This window comes from Phascolarctos cinereus, unplaced genomic scaffold (assembly GCF_003287225.1).
Source record: "Phascolarctos cinereus isolate Bilbo 61053 unplaced genomic scaffold, phaCin_HiC Scaffold_2;HRSCAF=192, whole genome shotgun sequence".
NCBI lineage: Eukaryota > Metazoa > Chordata > Mammalia > Diprotodontia > Phascolarctidae > Phascolarctos > Phascolarctos cinereus.
In genome coordinates, this window is record NW_027555625.1 from 251791819 (window position 1) to 251808843 (window position 17025).

General features: G+C 37.0%; 1 protein-coding gene across 10 annotated transcripts in view; it reads right to left on the reverse strand.

The window, feature by feature from the left end:
• Nucleotides 1–17025, reverse strand: part of ZBTB46 (zinc finger and BTB domain containing 46) — a 168961-nt gene that overhangs the window by 131144 nt on the left and 20792 nt on the right. For 6 of the 10 annotated variants that reach the window (XM_078149904.1, XM_078149903.1, XM_078149905.1 and 3 more), the window contains one exon: nucleotides 11294–11349. The exons of 3 other annotated variants lie outside the window; for them this stretch is intronic. In XM_078149904.1, coding sequence (XP_078006030.1) covers nucleotides 11294–11304 — 11 coding nt within the window. In that variant the 5' untranslated portion in view covers nucleotides 11305–11349. Of the gene's footprint in view, nucleotides 1–3104; nucleotides 3213–11293; nucleotides 11350–17025 lie in introns of those variants that run through there. One more of the 10 variants, XM_020981616.2, reaches the window with a different exon arrangement.

Consider the following 17025-nt stretch of genomic DNA (forward strand, 5'->3'; position numbering starts at 1 on the left):
TCCCCCAAACCCCTCCAAATACCTGTAAAAAACGGAAGAACCCACAAAAAGACAGAGTGAAACAAATTTCCAGTCCAAGACAAACTGGATGGTTTATGGGAAAGGTCTGTTGTGCTGGGCTGCAAGAGGAGTGCAGTTCAGTGTGGGCCATGCAGGCAAAGACCAGGCTTCAGCAAACCTAGAGCAGGCCTCAGAGGACTGAATCACTAGCAGTTGTAGCGGTTTCTAGACTTCTCTTAGAAGGTCAATAGGAAAGGTCTGTCAGATCTGGGTAAGAGAGGAGTGTGGTTTGGCTCAGTCCTGGTGCAGCCTGAGGGTGGCTGCTGCTTCCAGAGCTCTTGGCCCACAGATGGAGGGAGGATCAAGCAGCTGATCAGAGGGGGATTGCAGGGATCTCTTTGCTGCTGCTGAGGCAGGATTCTCTTGTTTTGCCCATGCTTGGATCTGGGTCACAGTCCTGGGTGGCAGTTCTGGGGTGAGGAGGAGCACTGGCATGGTGAAGCTTGTGGTGGTGGTGAAGAGGAAGTCCTCCTCACAATTCCGAGGCAGAAAAGAGTGCTTGTGGTCACTCACAGACCAGAGCACAGGCCAGGAAAGGAGTAAACACCTCTCCTTTCATCATAGCACCTTGGAAGAACTGAACATTTACAAGTCCCTAGAAGTATCTCTGAAAACAGCTGCATAAAACCCCTGAAGCTTGGGACAGTACATCCTCCACACTAGAAGCAGACCCCTACCTTAACAAAGAGTTTAAAATTCAAGTAATTGTCTGGGAACATGAGCAGATAGTGCAAAAAAAGTCAGACCACAGAATCTTACTTTGGTGACAAAGAGATCAAAACATACAACCAGAAGAAGACAACAAAGTCAAAACTCCTACATCCAAAGCCTCCAAGAAAAATATGAATCGGTCCCAGGCCATGAGAAAGCTCAAAAAGGATTTTAAGAAGCAAGTAAGAAAAGTAGAGGAAAAACTGGGAAGAGAAATGAGAGTAATGCAAGAAAATCATGAAAAACTAGTAAACAGCTTGGTAAAGGAGACCCAAAAAATACTGAAGAAAATAACACCTTACACAAAATAGACTAACCCAAATGGCAAAAGAGGTCCAAAAAGCCAATCAGGAAAAGAATGCCTTAAAAAGCAGAATTGGCCAAATGGAAAAAGGAAGTCCAAAAGCTTACTGAAGAAAATAATTCCTTAAGAATTAGAATGGAGCAAATGGAAGTTAATGACTTTATGAGAAATCAAGAAATTATAAAACAAAGCCAAAAGAATGAAAAAAATAAAAGACAATGTGAAATATCTCATTGGAAAAACAACTGACCTAGAAAATAGATCCAGGAGAGAAAATTTAAAGATTATTGGACTACCTGAAAGTCATGATCAAAAAAAGAACCTAGACATCATCTTTCAAAAAAATTATCAGGTAAAACTGCCCTGATATTCTAGAACCAGAGGATAAAATAGAAATTAAAAGAATCTACCAATCACCTCCTGAAAGAGATCCCCAAAGGAAAACTCCTAGGAATATTATAGCCAAATTCCAGAGTTCCCAGGTCAAGGAGAAAATATTGCAAGCAGTCAGAAAGAAACAATTCAATTACTGTGGAAACTCAATCAGGACAACACAAGATTTAGCAGCTTCTACATTAAGGGATTGGAGGGCTTGGAATATGATATTCTGGAGGGCAAAGGAGATAGGATTACAAGCAAGAATCACCTACCCAGCAAAACTGAATATAATCCTTTGGGGTGGAAATGGGCATTCAGTGAAACAGAGGACTTTCAAGCATTTTTGATGAAAAGACCAGAGCTGAATAGAAAATCTGACTTTCAAATACAAGACTCAAGAAAAGCATAAAAAGGTAAACAAGAAAGAGAAATCATAAGAGACTTATTAAGGTTGAACTATTTACATTCCTGCATGGTAAGATGACATTTATAACTCATGAGGACTTTCTCAGTGAAAAATACATACATATATATATACACACACATACACACACACACACAGAGGGCACAGGGTGAGTTGAAAATGAAGGGATCATATCTGGAGAATAAAATTAAGGGGTGAGAGAGGATGATATTGGGAGAAGGAGAAAGGGAGAGGTAGAAAAGGGTAAATTATCTCACATAAAACATACAAGAAAAAGATTTTACAGTGGAGGGGAAGTGTGGGAAGGTGAGAGGGAATGAGTGAATCTTACTCTCTTCAGATTTGGCTTAAGAAGGGAATAACATATGCACTAAATTGGGTATGGAAATCTGTCTTACCCTATAGGGAAATGGGGGGGGGAAGGATAAGGGGGGGATGATAGAAGGGAGGGCAGTTTGAGAGGGAGGGGGTAATCAGAAGCAAACACTTTTGAGGAGGGACAGGGTCAAAGGAGAGAATAGAATAAACAGGAGGTGGGATAGGATGAAGTTTTTTACAACATGACTACTATGGAAGTGATTACATATATATAACCTGTATCGAGTTGCTAGCCTTCTCAATGAAGGTGGGTAGGGAGGAAGGAAGGGAGAGATTTTGGAACCCAAAGTTTTAAAAACCAATGTTAAAAATTGTTTTTGCATGCAACTGGGAAATCTATCCTGCCCTACAGGAAAATAGAAGGGGAAGAGAATAAGAGAAGGGGAAGGATGATAGAAGGGAGGGCAGACTGGGGGAAGAGTTATTTCGAATGCATGCCATCCTGGGGTGGGGGAAGGGGAGAGATGGGGAGAAAATCTGGAACTCAAAATCTTGCAGAACTGAATGTTGAAAACTAAAAAGAAATAAATCAATTTAAAAAAAGAATACAGTAGTATAGAAAGGAAAAAGAAGGGAGTAGAATGTGAATAATATTGTTTTTCATAATTGGGATATGAGAAGAATATACAAACATGGAATTACAGATGGGGTAGTAGACACCACATGAACTTCAGTCTTATCAGAAATGGACAAAGGAGGAATACTGAACACAAATACACAAATACAAACACAACACAAATACACACACACAAACTGGTGTATAACTATCAAACATCATAGGGAAACCAATAGGAATGGGGGGAGGTAGATAAGTTTAAGAGTGAGGTAAAAAAAGGTGCAGAAACATACATTTTTGGATGTGGCCACTTTGTAGATTGCTTGAATATGTTTATTTGTTACAAGAATTTCTTTCTTCCTCTTTTTTCTCTCAGTTGTAGGGAGGGGAAGGGAGAGAAAAGCCTGGGAGCAGAGGGAGCAAGAAAAAAAGAGGGCTATTGTAACATTTTTTTAAACACACAAACGAAAGTAGCTCAAAAGACATGGATTTGAAAGTAACACACAGAATTTATAAGTATTTTAAAAGCAAGCAGTGTGAAGTGAAGATTCATGGAATCTTCTTTTTGCATTCTTTTTTGATTATATAAATGCTTTTCTTGGTATATAAGGTCATAATAAAAAATGCAATTTTAAAAAAGAGCAAAAAAGCATCAGGATAGGAAATACATATGGGGAAACATGAGTACTACTTTTAATTAGTAAATTCTACTTTTAAATAATATATTCTTCATAACCAATGATGTTCATAGTTAAAATAGGTAAATGGACATTGTGGTAGCCTGTGGTAAATGGCCCTTTAAGTGGCTGAAATATCTGATTACCAGTAAGGTCACAACTACATTTTATAGTTTTTTATAGTTGCTTTTTAGTTATATAAGTATTACTTTAACTATAGTTGTAATTATTTATAGTTATTTGACCTTCAAAATTTTGTCCATATATGAATAAACCAGAGTATTACAGATTTAGGTGTTTCTACTGTGGCACAATATTACTCCACTATTCCTTTCCTGGATACATAACCGGTGGAACACACCCAATTCATTAAAGTGATTTAATAGGTTATAGAGTATTTGTTGATAATGCATTCTATTAGATATTTCAAAGGGCTGTTATCCAACTCCTTTCCAAGAACACAACAAATTCCAACAATCTGGTGAACTCAGGATCTTTTGACCTTGTCAAGAGCATTATTTTGGCAGATGGTTCCTAAACACACAATTTGATTGAATATGCACAGTATATCTTCTGTATTCCAGGCAATGGTGATACAAAATAAAAAATGAAATTGTCCCTACCTTCAAGCAGCTTTCATTCTACTGAGGGTGTGGAGGACATACCATCTCATATAAACTATTACTTGGAAACAGCTATGTATTTATCGAACACACAGGATTAAAGCATATATCATAACCTGAAGGAAGTTTTAGTTCAAAGACAAATGTACAAAGCTACTAGATAAATTTTTCCTGGGCAACCTCACTCTAATAAATCTTAACAATCACCCAGCAGAATGATGAAGTGAAGGTATACACAGAGAAGGAAGATAGATAGAACTCAGATATATGAGGATAAAATAAATATACACACAAAAAATGGTAGATGGGAAAGAAGTAAATGTGGAGAAAATCTACAACTAGGAATTTCACAAATTGTACCCAGGACAAAGGGCAGGAAAGCCACCCTCAGTTTGCCATGGGGAGGGGGAGGGGGAGGTGGGGAAGGAGTCAGTCCAGACATCAACTCAAAGATGGAAATAGGGACCTTCAGGAAATAAAACCATTCCTGGGAAGGCTGTTTACATCACCATCCTATCCCAGAGTAAGAGGGCCAATATGCAGCTTTCTATTTAAACTGAGCTTAACACTGAGTTAACACAAATAATTGTTTCTTTACATTTTTCATCAGAAAAGCCTTATTACAAGGGTGTAGGGATGGAGTGGTAACCTTTATAAGAGATAAATAATTTTGGAGGGGAAACTAAACATCTTAAAACCAACCTCACCTCCTAAACCTTCAAAGCATCAAGTTAGAGCTAGAAAGGACCTTAGGGTAAACTTAATGGATGGATGAATGAAGAATGAACCAATAAAAAAAGTATTTATTAAGCACTTACTATGTACCAGGCATTGTACTAATCTCTGGGAATACAAATACAGAAAGCAAGAGAATCCCTGTCTTCAAAGAACTTACATTCTAAGAGGAAAAGAAAAAAAATATATATAGGGCAATGGTGGCCAAGGAAGCATGTTTTAGTAGTCATGGGGATAGTGAGCATGGTCACTGGGCATTTGATTGCTGATCTTTTCCAAGAATGATAGTATCATCTTCATTACTAATGATCATTTAGTCCAACTCAATTTTATTCATTTATTTTTACTCAGAAAGTAAAGAGGTCACAGAGGAAAGTTCATTCAACTCTTACTAAAACTGAGGCTGAGCTAAGCTTAAGTCAAATAGAGTCTATGACTTAGATTCACAGACTGTCAGAGCTGGTCCAACCTCTTCATTTTACACAGAGAAAATAGAGACCAAGAGAGTGTTAAAGACTAGAACTGCTAGTTCTAATCCCTCGAAGTCTAGGGATGGGGGAGTAGCCATGGCTCCCTCCCTTACTTTGCCTATCCCTGCCAAGGGATCAGAATAGATGGATGTGGTCAATCATAGACAGAGGAGTGGTGAGACTTTCTAGTCTACCTTTGGTCACTGGATGCCTCTTTCTCCCAAGTGGTAAAATGTTTTATGAGATGGCCCTTGAAGGGCCTAACCCTAACTTTTAAGGGCCACCTACTATATCCACACTAAGGGGCCTATGTCATTCAAGAGAATAATCTCCACCCTTATCCCCCAACCTGGGCAGAAAATGTCTATCCCTCCCTTCCCCCACTTCAGTCTTTGCTGAAGGAACCAAACGAGGTAGTAAACTGCTCAGAGAAAGCCTGCCCTTCCTACCATGCAATCACCAGTTCTGCCTGGCTACACCAAGTCCATCACCAGACCTAGTCTGATCTTTTTCCTTAGGGGAATACAACTTGTCAGTGATCCCTTTAAATTTAAACCCTAGGCTAAATTTCACAATCCGAGGGCAATTACCTAACCTAGGGCAGGGCCCCAGTTACTGAAATGTGGAAGCTATAACCCAAATGGAAAGTAGCTCTTAAAAGTTACACTACAACAATACATTTCACTATCCAAGGGCAACTACCTGGCCTGGGGCAAAGCCCTAGTTACTGGAATGTGCATGCTACAACGCAAATGGAAAGCAGCTCTGAAGTTTTGTTGTTCACTTGTTTTCAGTTGTGTCTGGCTCTTCCTGACCCCATTTGGAGTTTTCTTGGCAAAGATATTGGAGTGGTTTGCCATTTCCTTCTCTAGCTCATTTTGCAGATGAAAAAACTGAGGCAAACAGGATTAAGTGACTTGCCCAGGGTCACAAAGCTAGTATCTTAAGAGTTAGATTAGAGCAATAAACATACTTTTCTAACATCACAATAATCTTTTCCTAGGAAATGTTCTGGGGTAAGTTGAAATCTGGGGTAGTAAGAAAATGGTTTGGTATAAATGAAATTCTTGGTATTTCAAGAGAATGTGGTGGTGGTGGGGGAAACGTTGGAATAGTAGGACTATTATCCCACTCATCCACCCAAGATACTATATTTCTAACGTTGAAATTTAAGATTGTGTCAGCCTTTCTGGCTGTCACATTACACTACTGATTCACATGGACCCTGAAGTCCAATAAAAACCCTAGTATTTTTTCCACATGAAAACTTTCTAGCAATTTCTCCCACAATCTGACTTGTGGAGTTATATACCATCTATGCCCTCATGTAAATACATAATTGATAAACAATGTTACAAAGAATAGGCTGAGGACAAAGGCTTGGGACATTCTCTTAGGAAGGACTACCTTACAGGTTGACATTGATTCATTAATCACCATTTATTTGCTCTGGTCAGTCATCCTGTCTTAAGTCCAACCAACTATTATTCAGTTCACGTTCCTCCATCTTATTCTCAAGAATGTAATGAGTAAATCTGTTAAATGCCTTGCTGAAATCCAGACATACTATATCCATAGCATTCCTCTAACTTATAGTGTCTAATAACACTGTCCAAAAAGGAAATGAGATTAGTCTTATATTATTTGTTCTGAATAAACACCTTCTGGCTCTTAGTGATCATCTCGTCTTCTTCTGACTGTAAACCACTTCTTAGATCTTAGATATCAGCAATTTATCTGAGAAATTTGCTGCAAATATTTTTTCCTAGTTGTTTCTATCCTAATTCTAATGACATTGATTTTGCTTGTGCAAAAGCTTTTCAATTTTATGTCAGTAAAATTGTCCATTTTGTCTTCTATGATCATACCTGAAGCCTTTGTTCAGCTGAGAATTATCTACTTAGGCACATTTGTCAAAGGTGCTTTCTTCCTTTCTCCTCTAATTTTTTTTTTGGTGAAATGATGTTTTATGATGAATCCATTTGGAGTTCCTTGTGTTATATAATATATAAGTTGTTGTCTAAACTTAATTTCTGCAAGACTGCTTTCTAGTTATCTCAACATTTTTTGCCAAACAGGGATTTCTTATGCCAGTAGTTTGTGACTTTATGTTTACCAAGTACTATGCTATCATGTTAAACTGTTTCCAGGTCTTATTTTCCTGGTGTGTTCCACTGTTCAACCCTTCCATATTTTTTTTAACCAGTACAATTAAAAAAATAATTATTGCTTTAAGGCATAGTTTTAGATCTGGTACTGGTAGGCCCTCTCCAATCCTATTTTTATTTTTTTATTTTTAAGGCAATTGGGGTTAAGTGACCTGCCCAGGGTCACACAGCTAGTAAGTGTCAAGTGTCTGATCTGAGACTGGATTTGAACTCAGGTCCTCCTGACTCCAGGGCTGGTGCTCCATCCACTGCTCCACCTTGCTGCCCCCAATCCTACTTTTAAAAACTATCTCCTTTGTAGTTCTTGATCTTTTATTCCTTCACAAGAATTTTGTTATATGCTTCTTTAAAGCAACTCATCGGTAGCTTGATTTGAATGGCACTAAATCTGTAAATTAATTTAGGCAGTAACATTTTTGTTATACTGCCACAGCCCAACTATGAACAATTAATGTTGTTGTTCAGTTGTTTTTCAGTCATGTTCAACTTTTCCTTACCCTATTTGGGGTTTTCTTGGCTAAGATACTGGAGTGGTTTGCCATTTTCTTTTCTAGCTCATTTTGCAGATGAAAAAACTGAGGCAAACAGGATTAAGTGACTTGCCCAGAATCACATAACTAGTGTCTGAGGCCAGATATGAACTCATGAAGAAGAGTCTTCCTGACTCCAACCCTTCACTCTATCCATTGAACCACCTAGCTGGCCATGAACAATTAATATTTCTCCAATTATTTAAATTTTTCTTTATTTTGGTAAGTAACATTTTCTAGTGGTATTCATATAAGTCAATCCAATCTTTATATAATATGGTCTCTAGTTTTACTACTATCCCAATCACCCTCTTTAAGATAAGCTCCAGTTTGTAAATATCCTTCCCAACAGTGAGCTCCCAAAATTATTTTCTTCTTAGTTTAAAAAAAAAGCTACTTCCCTATTGAAGTCATACTATGTTTCCTTACTGTGTCCAGTAGGTGATCCTTAGGTTCTTTAAAGATATGCTATCAAAGTACAAGTTCTGCTAGGTCTTCCACCAAGCAGAAAGGTTTTGCTTAAGGGCTTAGTAACAGACTATAGTTATCATCTGAGAAATATCCTAGCTAAGCTAGATGTTGGTCTTAAGATGATAAATTTTATAGCTGCAGCAACTCCCTAAGACTACCTACTAAGCCATTGAGGGATTGTTATTTACATCAGTGAAGAAGTGCCCACACCAACAAAACCATGGGTTTTCTCATTATTGACTCAAAAGAAAAGAACCTGGGTTGCTAGTTGGTCAGGAAACATCATAAAGGTAATGTCAAAAGTGATTCAGGATCATGGCAATGGATGATGAAAATGGTGATGGATTTCTTTAACATTCTCTCAATCAATTGCCAAGTCTTGGTGCTTCCTGGTCATCTTCATGCCATGTCTCTGCCATCCCACTGGGTATTCCAACTCTTATCCTGGGCTTCTGAATGGTAAGACTTCACCATTTTTAGCCCAACCTAAACCCATCATACTGCTGTTTTTTGAAACAGTAATCAATTCAACACTATCCTTCCAGGATATGAAATATCAATTAATTGCTTTATGACTCTACTAATTATCCCTATGGATTCTCTGACCAAAACACACCCCCTTGGCCACCACTCCTCTACATGTGTGGTCTTCCTATGTTAGAATGTAAATTCTTTGAAGTCAAGGCCTGTTTTGCTTTCTTCATTTCCATCTCCAGTGCTTAGCACAGTGCCTAACAAAAAGAAAGCACCTGATAACATGCTTTTTCATTTAATCAAAGCACAAATTTAGTAGCTCTGTCTTGTGTCCCTCTCTGTTATCCTCTTTCCCAAGCTCTTAAAGCTGGAGGTTCTACCCTTTCTTTGATATTTCTCTTGCCCTCTATAGAACTTAAAAAAAATATTTCAATGAGTCTAAGATTCATTCTAGACTAAAATATTCTTATGCTAAATGATAGTATTTTTATAGGACCTTGCCATTCTACTGGCCTTTAATTCCTTAAACACATAGCTGCCAGGTAGGGGAAAGGCTTGAAGAAATCAGTCCTCCTCACTTAAAAGTTATGCTAGAACCTTTTAGCAGGAACACTCTGTTCTGGCTCAGCTTCTACTGAGTTATTATTTTGAGTTCCTCAACCAATCAGAAGACTTTTCATCATTACAAAGTGAGTCACTCATTGCCCCTTGGTCATCCATGGTCAGGAAATGGTTCTCAAAAGTTCCACTGGTTGGACTGGCAATAGGCAGAGAATACTATGCATGCTCTGTAAAACCCACCAGGAAGGGCAAATCCACATACACAGTAAAGACTGATCCTCATGGTCAGTCCCCTATTTTATATGTATATAGATATATGTGTATATATGCACATATTCATTTTGTGTGTATATATGTGTGTATATATACATTATACATATACATATATGCACATATACATACATAATAATTTTAAAATCAGAACTTTGTCAGTAAGATCACTATCAGTCACATCATTCCCTTTAGAGATATCCCTTTTTTCTTTCCATCAGAATCAATTCTGACTGTGTCACCAGAATTTAATTTTTCAGAGTTTCCCTTCTCCCTTGAACTAACTTCCCATTACAGTCTCAGGTCACTGGATCCTCTCTAAAATATTTCTAGACTCTCTGAAATTCACTCTTCTAGAGTCTAATGTAAATACCAAACTATTACCAGTAGTTTCCTCTTTTAAAGGCTACAATGACACCATCACTACCTCTCAAAGTTTTTAATCAAACACCAGTTTATTGCCCTTTCATTACTTTTTTTTACCTTCTGAGAGATTAAATTAGACACAAAGGAAGTTGAGAATTATCAATTTCCCTGCTTCTTACCGAGACAGATCTTCAGAAAATTTCTGGATAGTTGAATTCTCTCATCATAAATATATCTTGCATCTATACCAGCTTTATCAACTATTAGTGAACTCATCTTCCAATTCCTCCAGCTGTCCTATCAGCCTGTAGAATATTTGCATCATTATAACATGTGTGTTTCTTCCTCTTTTGATACTTATTCAAATGCATTCCACTGTGTCTCCTCCCTCAAGTTTGTGGATTTTCATATGAGTGAATTTTTTTTTCATGTGCCCTCCCCCTCTTCCAGGAATTATTTTGTATTTCCTTTGTATATCTAATGTACTTATGTATTAGTGTTAATATCACCTCCCAAATCCCTCTTCCCCACAACATAATATAATATCTTTTAGAGGCAAGGACTCTTGTCTTCTTCTTTGTGTCCTTAGTACCTGAATTCAGTATCTTTTTCTGGCAACATTTTTTTTTAAATATACCATGACAGTCCCTGGACTTACAGAATGGTCAGTCTTAAGTAGTAGTCTGACATCACTGGAATTTTAGTGAGAACTGGAATGGTGTACTGGGGAAGCATGCTGGCTTTGGATGAAGGAAGACAAAGATTCAAATTATGGTCTACTTCTTGCTGTGTGACACCAGACACCAGACTTTTCACTTTTCTAAACTTCAGTTTATTTAACTTTAAAATGAGAGAGTTGAACTAGAACCATAGGATCACAAATTTAAAGCTGGAAGGGACCTTAAAAATCATCGGGTCCAACCCCTTATTTTACATATAAGAAAACTGAGGCCCAAACAGGTTAAATGACTTGTCCAAGGTTACAAGCAGTAAATGGTAGAGCTGAGATTTGCACTATAATCCTAGGAAATATCAGGAACTGAGTGGTAGTTTCTTGAGTCAACAATTTCTTGATCCAGGGCCAACTAGTATTGATCCAGAGTCAAGATATCATGTTAAAGAAAAGCAAAGCAATACCTCTGGTTCATCTGGATAGCCCAATAAAAACAGATCCCTCCAAGATTCTAATAATCCTAAGAAAAAGAACAAATAAAAATAACACATGTAAATATTTTGCTTTAGTCAATATTCTCCTTGAGAGAACATATTTTGATTCACCCAGGAATGTCTTTCCTAAACACCTAATAAGAATACAGTAAATATTAATTGATGAAGATGATGCTGGTAGTACATGGTTATAAAATCAATAACTTTAAAAATATTAATCTCTGGGTGCCAGTCACATGAGGTCACCTTGGCAACAAGAAATAAAATCCTTTCTACCTAAAACTTAAAGTAAAAAGACTTCAACTTTAATGTTATTTTTAAAAATTACAAACAGAAACTATAATAGTAAAAATACACATTTATTATTCATTCCAACTCAATCATACAACAGTTAATGCTTCATGGATAAGGACCATATAAATCACCAGGTCTGAAAACTCACAAAAACCATGAAATTTGAAGACTGTCATGAATATATTTCATTTGCTGCACTCTATGTATGCAAAGTACTAAATCAAGGTCCAGGATAGTGGTTTTCGTCCCGAAAGAACTATACTGTCAGGTTATTTATCCTAATGATTTTTTCAAAAAACTCAGTGTAATTAGATTTTATATTACCATCACATTCAAATAAACTTAAGTCTGAACAATGGCAACCTACTAAATCTTATACCTGATTCAAGTTTGTTTGCTACTGCTTTTGCCACCTGTCTATCTTTGTGCTCCCTCTGCTGACTCTAGAAAGGAACTGGGTATGAGCTTTGATTCCCCTCAATAGTGCCCTGGGGAATTTTGTTGTTGTTTCTTTCCCTCTCCCTAACCAGTAACAGCAGATGATCTGAGGAGGACTCAAAGAACTGGATAAAAGGAAGAATATTCTCGAGTCTCCAACCACTTCTGTATTCACTAGGTTGGAGGGTGGGATTTAGAGCAGCGGGCATAAAGGGATTCATAAGGCCTTTGCCCAGTCAAGCCAGATTGGTTTACATCTGTCTCTTTACACATATGGCTTGGTCTACTTGCAGTTTCATTCATGAAATTTCCTTTTACTCTGACACAGAATAATTAACTTTTATAATACAAACATATTTCTCAAGCATTAGTGGAAATCTGTGTCTTCCAAGGCCATTCTATATCTAATTTTTTTATTCTACCACTCAAGGACAACCAATACGCAGGATTTTACATTTTATAGTGCTATATTTACCCTAAAATTTTCAAGTAGTGAGCATGGAAAAGGAAAAAATGGCATCTAAACATTCCTATTTTTATGTGCAATTCACAATATCCAGAGTTGGTACTGTTAACAGAACTGTCAATTATAGTATAACTATTACCTAAGTAGCCTCTACAGTGCTGAATTACAAAAAGAGAACCCCCAAAAAAGGGTATTGTAAAGGTATTTCTGGGAGTAGCAGATTAGAAGGAGGACAAAATTTAAAAATTGCCCATTGATTATAATATAGTATAAGTACCTAGGTTAATTTGAATCCAACCATTTTTGAAAAGTGTTCTTATAAAACAATGTGTTTTCACTATAAGCCCATGCTTTCTATCAAAGATATTACTAAATAGGCCATCTACTAAGAAGCACACTGAAGTAAATACTTCATTAAAGCCAAGTTTACATTTAGGCAAGTACAATAAAAGGTATGCTATTCTTTTAATGATTAATTGTAAACAAACATTTGTGTTCTAAGAAAATCAATCTCTTACCTGATTCATCAAGACTTCAGTCTGGACCTATTATTTCTCAATAATAGAGTGGTAAAGAGATTGTTTATTATCTTCCATCAATTTTAAGGGCAAAAAAGAAACATTTAGCAGTGGAGTTTTATAGCTAAAACCTTGTAGATAGTAACAATTCTACATATAAGTTGACTTCTTAAGTTTAAAAATACTCTACAAAAATTAGGTCAACTTGTATACAAGATGAAATTGCAGGCTCTCCCCACAAAGACATCATATCCCTTGTAACCCTCCTTCATTAAAGGCTACTACTTTTGCTACTCCCTATGTATGATTCACAGGGACTTGGAGAAGTAAGCACACTTCTCATATCTTTCAGGCTACTGTTCTACCATTATCCCTGAATAGCCATCCCTCTTTTGAGAGTAATATAATCAATTTTTTAATTTTAACAATTTTATTCATGACTTTGGTTTTTAAATAACAATCATTTTCATATAAAGAGAAGCTTTTCTTGCAACAACAACAAAAAACAAGTTTAAAAAAGTGGTTATATCTGACTGCTGCTATTTAGTCACCTCCAACTCTTTGTCACCCCACAGACTACATCACAACAAGTCCTTCTGAGGCAGGGTTAAGTGACTTGCCCAGAGTCACACAGCTAGTAAGTGTCTGAGGCCAGATTTGAAATCAGAAAGATGAGTCTTCCCAGCTCCTGTTCCAGTGCTCTATTCCACCCACTGAACCACCTAGCTTCCCTTATATCTAGCAGTGTATGCAACATTCTCTTCCTGTGCACCCCTCTCAACCCCTTGCCCCCCACCTTGCTGAGTTTCATTCTGGTATCGAGTTTGGTCTTTACTCAGCATAGTTTCCTTTCAGTATTCTTTTCTTCTATATCATTTTAATCATTATGTATATTGTTCTGATCCTGTTTACTTCACTGTTCACTTCATGAAAGGCTATCCAAGTTTATCTGAACTCCCCACAATCATGTCTTCATGTAATTCATTTATGCCAATCTCTCCACATTCTTGTCGTTGTCCTTCTGCTTACCTCTAGTCATTCTCCTAACTTTTTCAATTATGTTAAGTATCTGATTTAGTGGCTTCTTAGGATTTAATATTCATAGTAAAGATTCCTCTAAAACAGATCTGCACAGCCTGGGCCCAAAGGCCTCTTGAGGCACGCCAAGGTATTTTGGTTGGCCCACCTAAGAAAAATGTAGAGGAAAACATCCTCTAGAGGACGTAGGAAAATGTAGGGTGTAAGAAAACATCCTCTACATTTTTCTCAGGCAAGCCACCAGAAATCCTTTGGTGTGCCACAAGTGGCCCATGGGCCCAGGTTGTGCAGGCCTGTTCTAATTAACCTACCACACAATTCATCAATATCCCGAATTCCAATGATTTCCTTTTCCACTTCATTTACAAATGTCATGGTTATTCCTTAGACCTCCCCATACCTCAATAATTAACACCATCAAGATCTAAAACTTTTAAATCTCAATCTCAATCCACAAATTCCTCCCATACTTCCATCTACCCCACTATCTGATTCATACTAAACCTATCCTTGTCTTGTCACCTACCTCAGGCTCCTTGACCTACCCCTTATCCATCCAGACCTCTTCCTTTCTAGTATTACTTGCCTCTAAAATCTGCCTCGATCTATCCTGACTTGAAAATCTTCATCATTGGGTAATCCCCATCATCCAGTTTCTTGGCTCCAACTCCTGGTCTGCTGAATGTTATTAAAGTAATGAAACAGATCCTATTTTATTCATTATAAATTCATAGTACATAACACCTTAGGTAGGTAGGCCTTCTAAGTCACTTGATAACCCTACTCTATACAACTCCTTACCTCATTCACTGCAGCAACTGTTTCCAAAACTTTACCCAATGCTGCCAATACTTTTTACCTTTTTAAACTTTTTTTGAAAAAATTTTTATTTTCAGTTCCAAATTCTCTCCCTCCCCTAGGCACTGACAAGGCAAGAAATATGATATCCATTATGCATATGAAGTCATACAAAACATAAACACATAAAACATTAGCCATGTTGCAAAAAAAAAAAAGCAATAAAAACAAAGACAGTGAAAAAAACATGCTTCAATCTGCCCTCAGAGTTTATCAGTTTTCTGGAGGTAGATAGCATTTTTCATCACAAGCCCTTTGGAACTGTCATAGATTGTTGTATTGATCATAGTTGCTAAGACTTTCACAATTGATTATCATAACAATATTACTGTTACTGTGTACAATGTTCTCCTAGTTTTGCTCCTAGTATAAGTTCATATATGTCTTCCCAGGTTTTTCTGAAACCATTCCTTTTGTCAATCATTTCTTACAGCACAATAGTTTTCCATCACAATCATGTACTACAACTTGTTCAGCTATTCCTCAACTTGTTGGATATCCTCTCACTTTCCATTCTCTTTTGGAGTGCAGACCTAGCATCAGTATTGCTGGGTCAAAAGGTTTTATGCTGCCAATTCTATAGCATTCATCCTTTTTTTTTATTCCTTTGTAATATCTTACATCTGACCACTTTAATGAAACTGTTCTTTCAGAGGTCAGGCACTCTAATCAACAAAATCCAATGGATTTTTTCCGATCCCATCTTCCTTGACCTCTACAGCTTCTCACTTCTCACTACTGGATACTTTTTCTTTAGCTTCAAGATACAATACTCTCATTGTTTTCCTATTTCTCTAATTGATGCAATATGGTAAAGTGGAAAAATAACGGATTTGAATCAGAGGACACAGATGAATCCTGGATGTAATACTTAGTACTTATATAACTCTGGGCAAGCCACTTAACCTCTGGGCCTTAGTTTCCTCATCCAGAAAATGAGGGGGTTGCATTCACTGGCCTCTATCTATTCTAGCTTTAGATCTATGATCTTATGATCACACTAGCTTCTCATCTTTTTCCCGACCCCTTAATATGTGAGTTTCCACAGGAGGATCCATAATGGTAAGGACAGAGGAAAGGAGGAAGACAAAAAGGATGCCTGGGGAATGGAAGACACTTAAGCACCAGCCCAATTTACTGGTACCACTTTCACTGTTGATAGTATTAGTTTTGAAAAGTATACAATGCTCAATTGGGAAATGGCTAAACAAACTGTGGCAAATTATGTGATGGAATATACAGGAAGAAATTAATATAAAGAGATAAGGAAAGATATATAAACTGATGTAAAGTGAAGTAAACAGAATCAGGAAAAAACATATATAATGAATACAAAAACATAAAAGGAAAGAATAACAAAATAACTGAAACTGAATACTATGAAATTATAATGACCAATCTTGACCTCTACAGAAGTGGAAGACTGTAGAACACTGTATTTAATGTCAGACTTGACTGATGTATTGGCTAGTTTTGCTAAACTAGGTTTTAAATTCTTTTTTATTATAAGGGATGGCTTTCTGGAAGGAATAGGTGGAGAGATATTGAAAAATGAAGGGGATGTAAAAAAATACAAATTTTGAAAATGAAAACACCCCTGTTTAGTTACATATAACTCCTCCCCCCCATACACACACACACACACACACACACACACACACACACAATTCTATCAAAACTTTAAGACTTTATGAAATCTCTGACTTCATGGATAAGAAGTTGATCTAAGACTGTGGGTTTTTCCCCCCAGGTATGGTGTTCCAAGCATAGAAAACAGAATGGAGAAAAAATATAGAGGTAGTAAAGTACAGAACATGTACATGGTAACAGAGAGCCAGCCAATTTATCTGGTGTGCAGAATATGTACAGGAGGGCACTATCATGGGATATTTTATACTAGAAAATTAAAACTATTTTACTTCAAACCTTATTAAACCTTCTTTTAACAGTCAGTATGAAAGAATGAGAACTTAAAATCTAAATCCAGGCTCTAACATTTGCCAACTGTATCAATCTGGGTAAGTTACTTAACTCTTCATCTGTAAAATTGTATAAAAATACTTACAATGTTTACTTCACAAAGCTGTTGT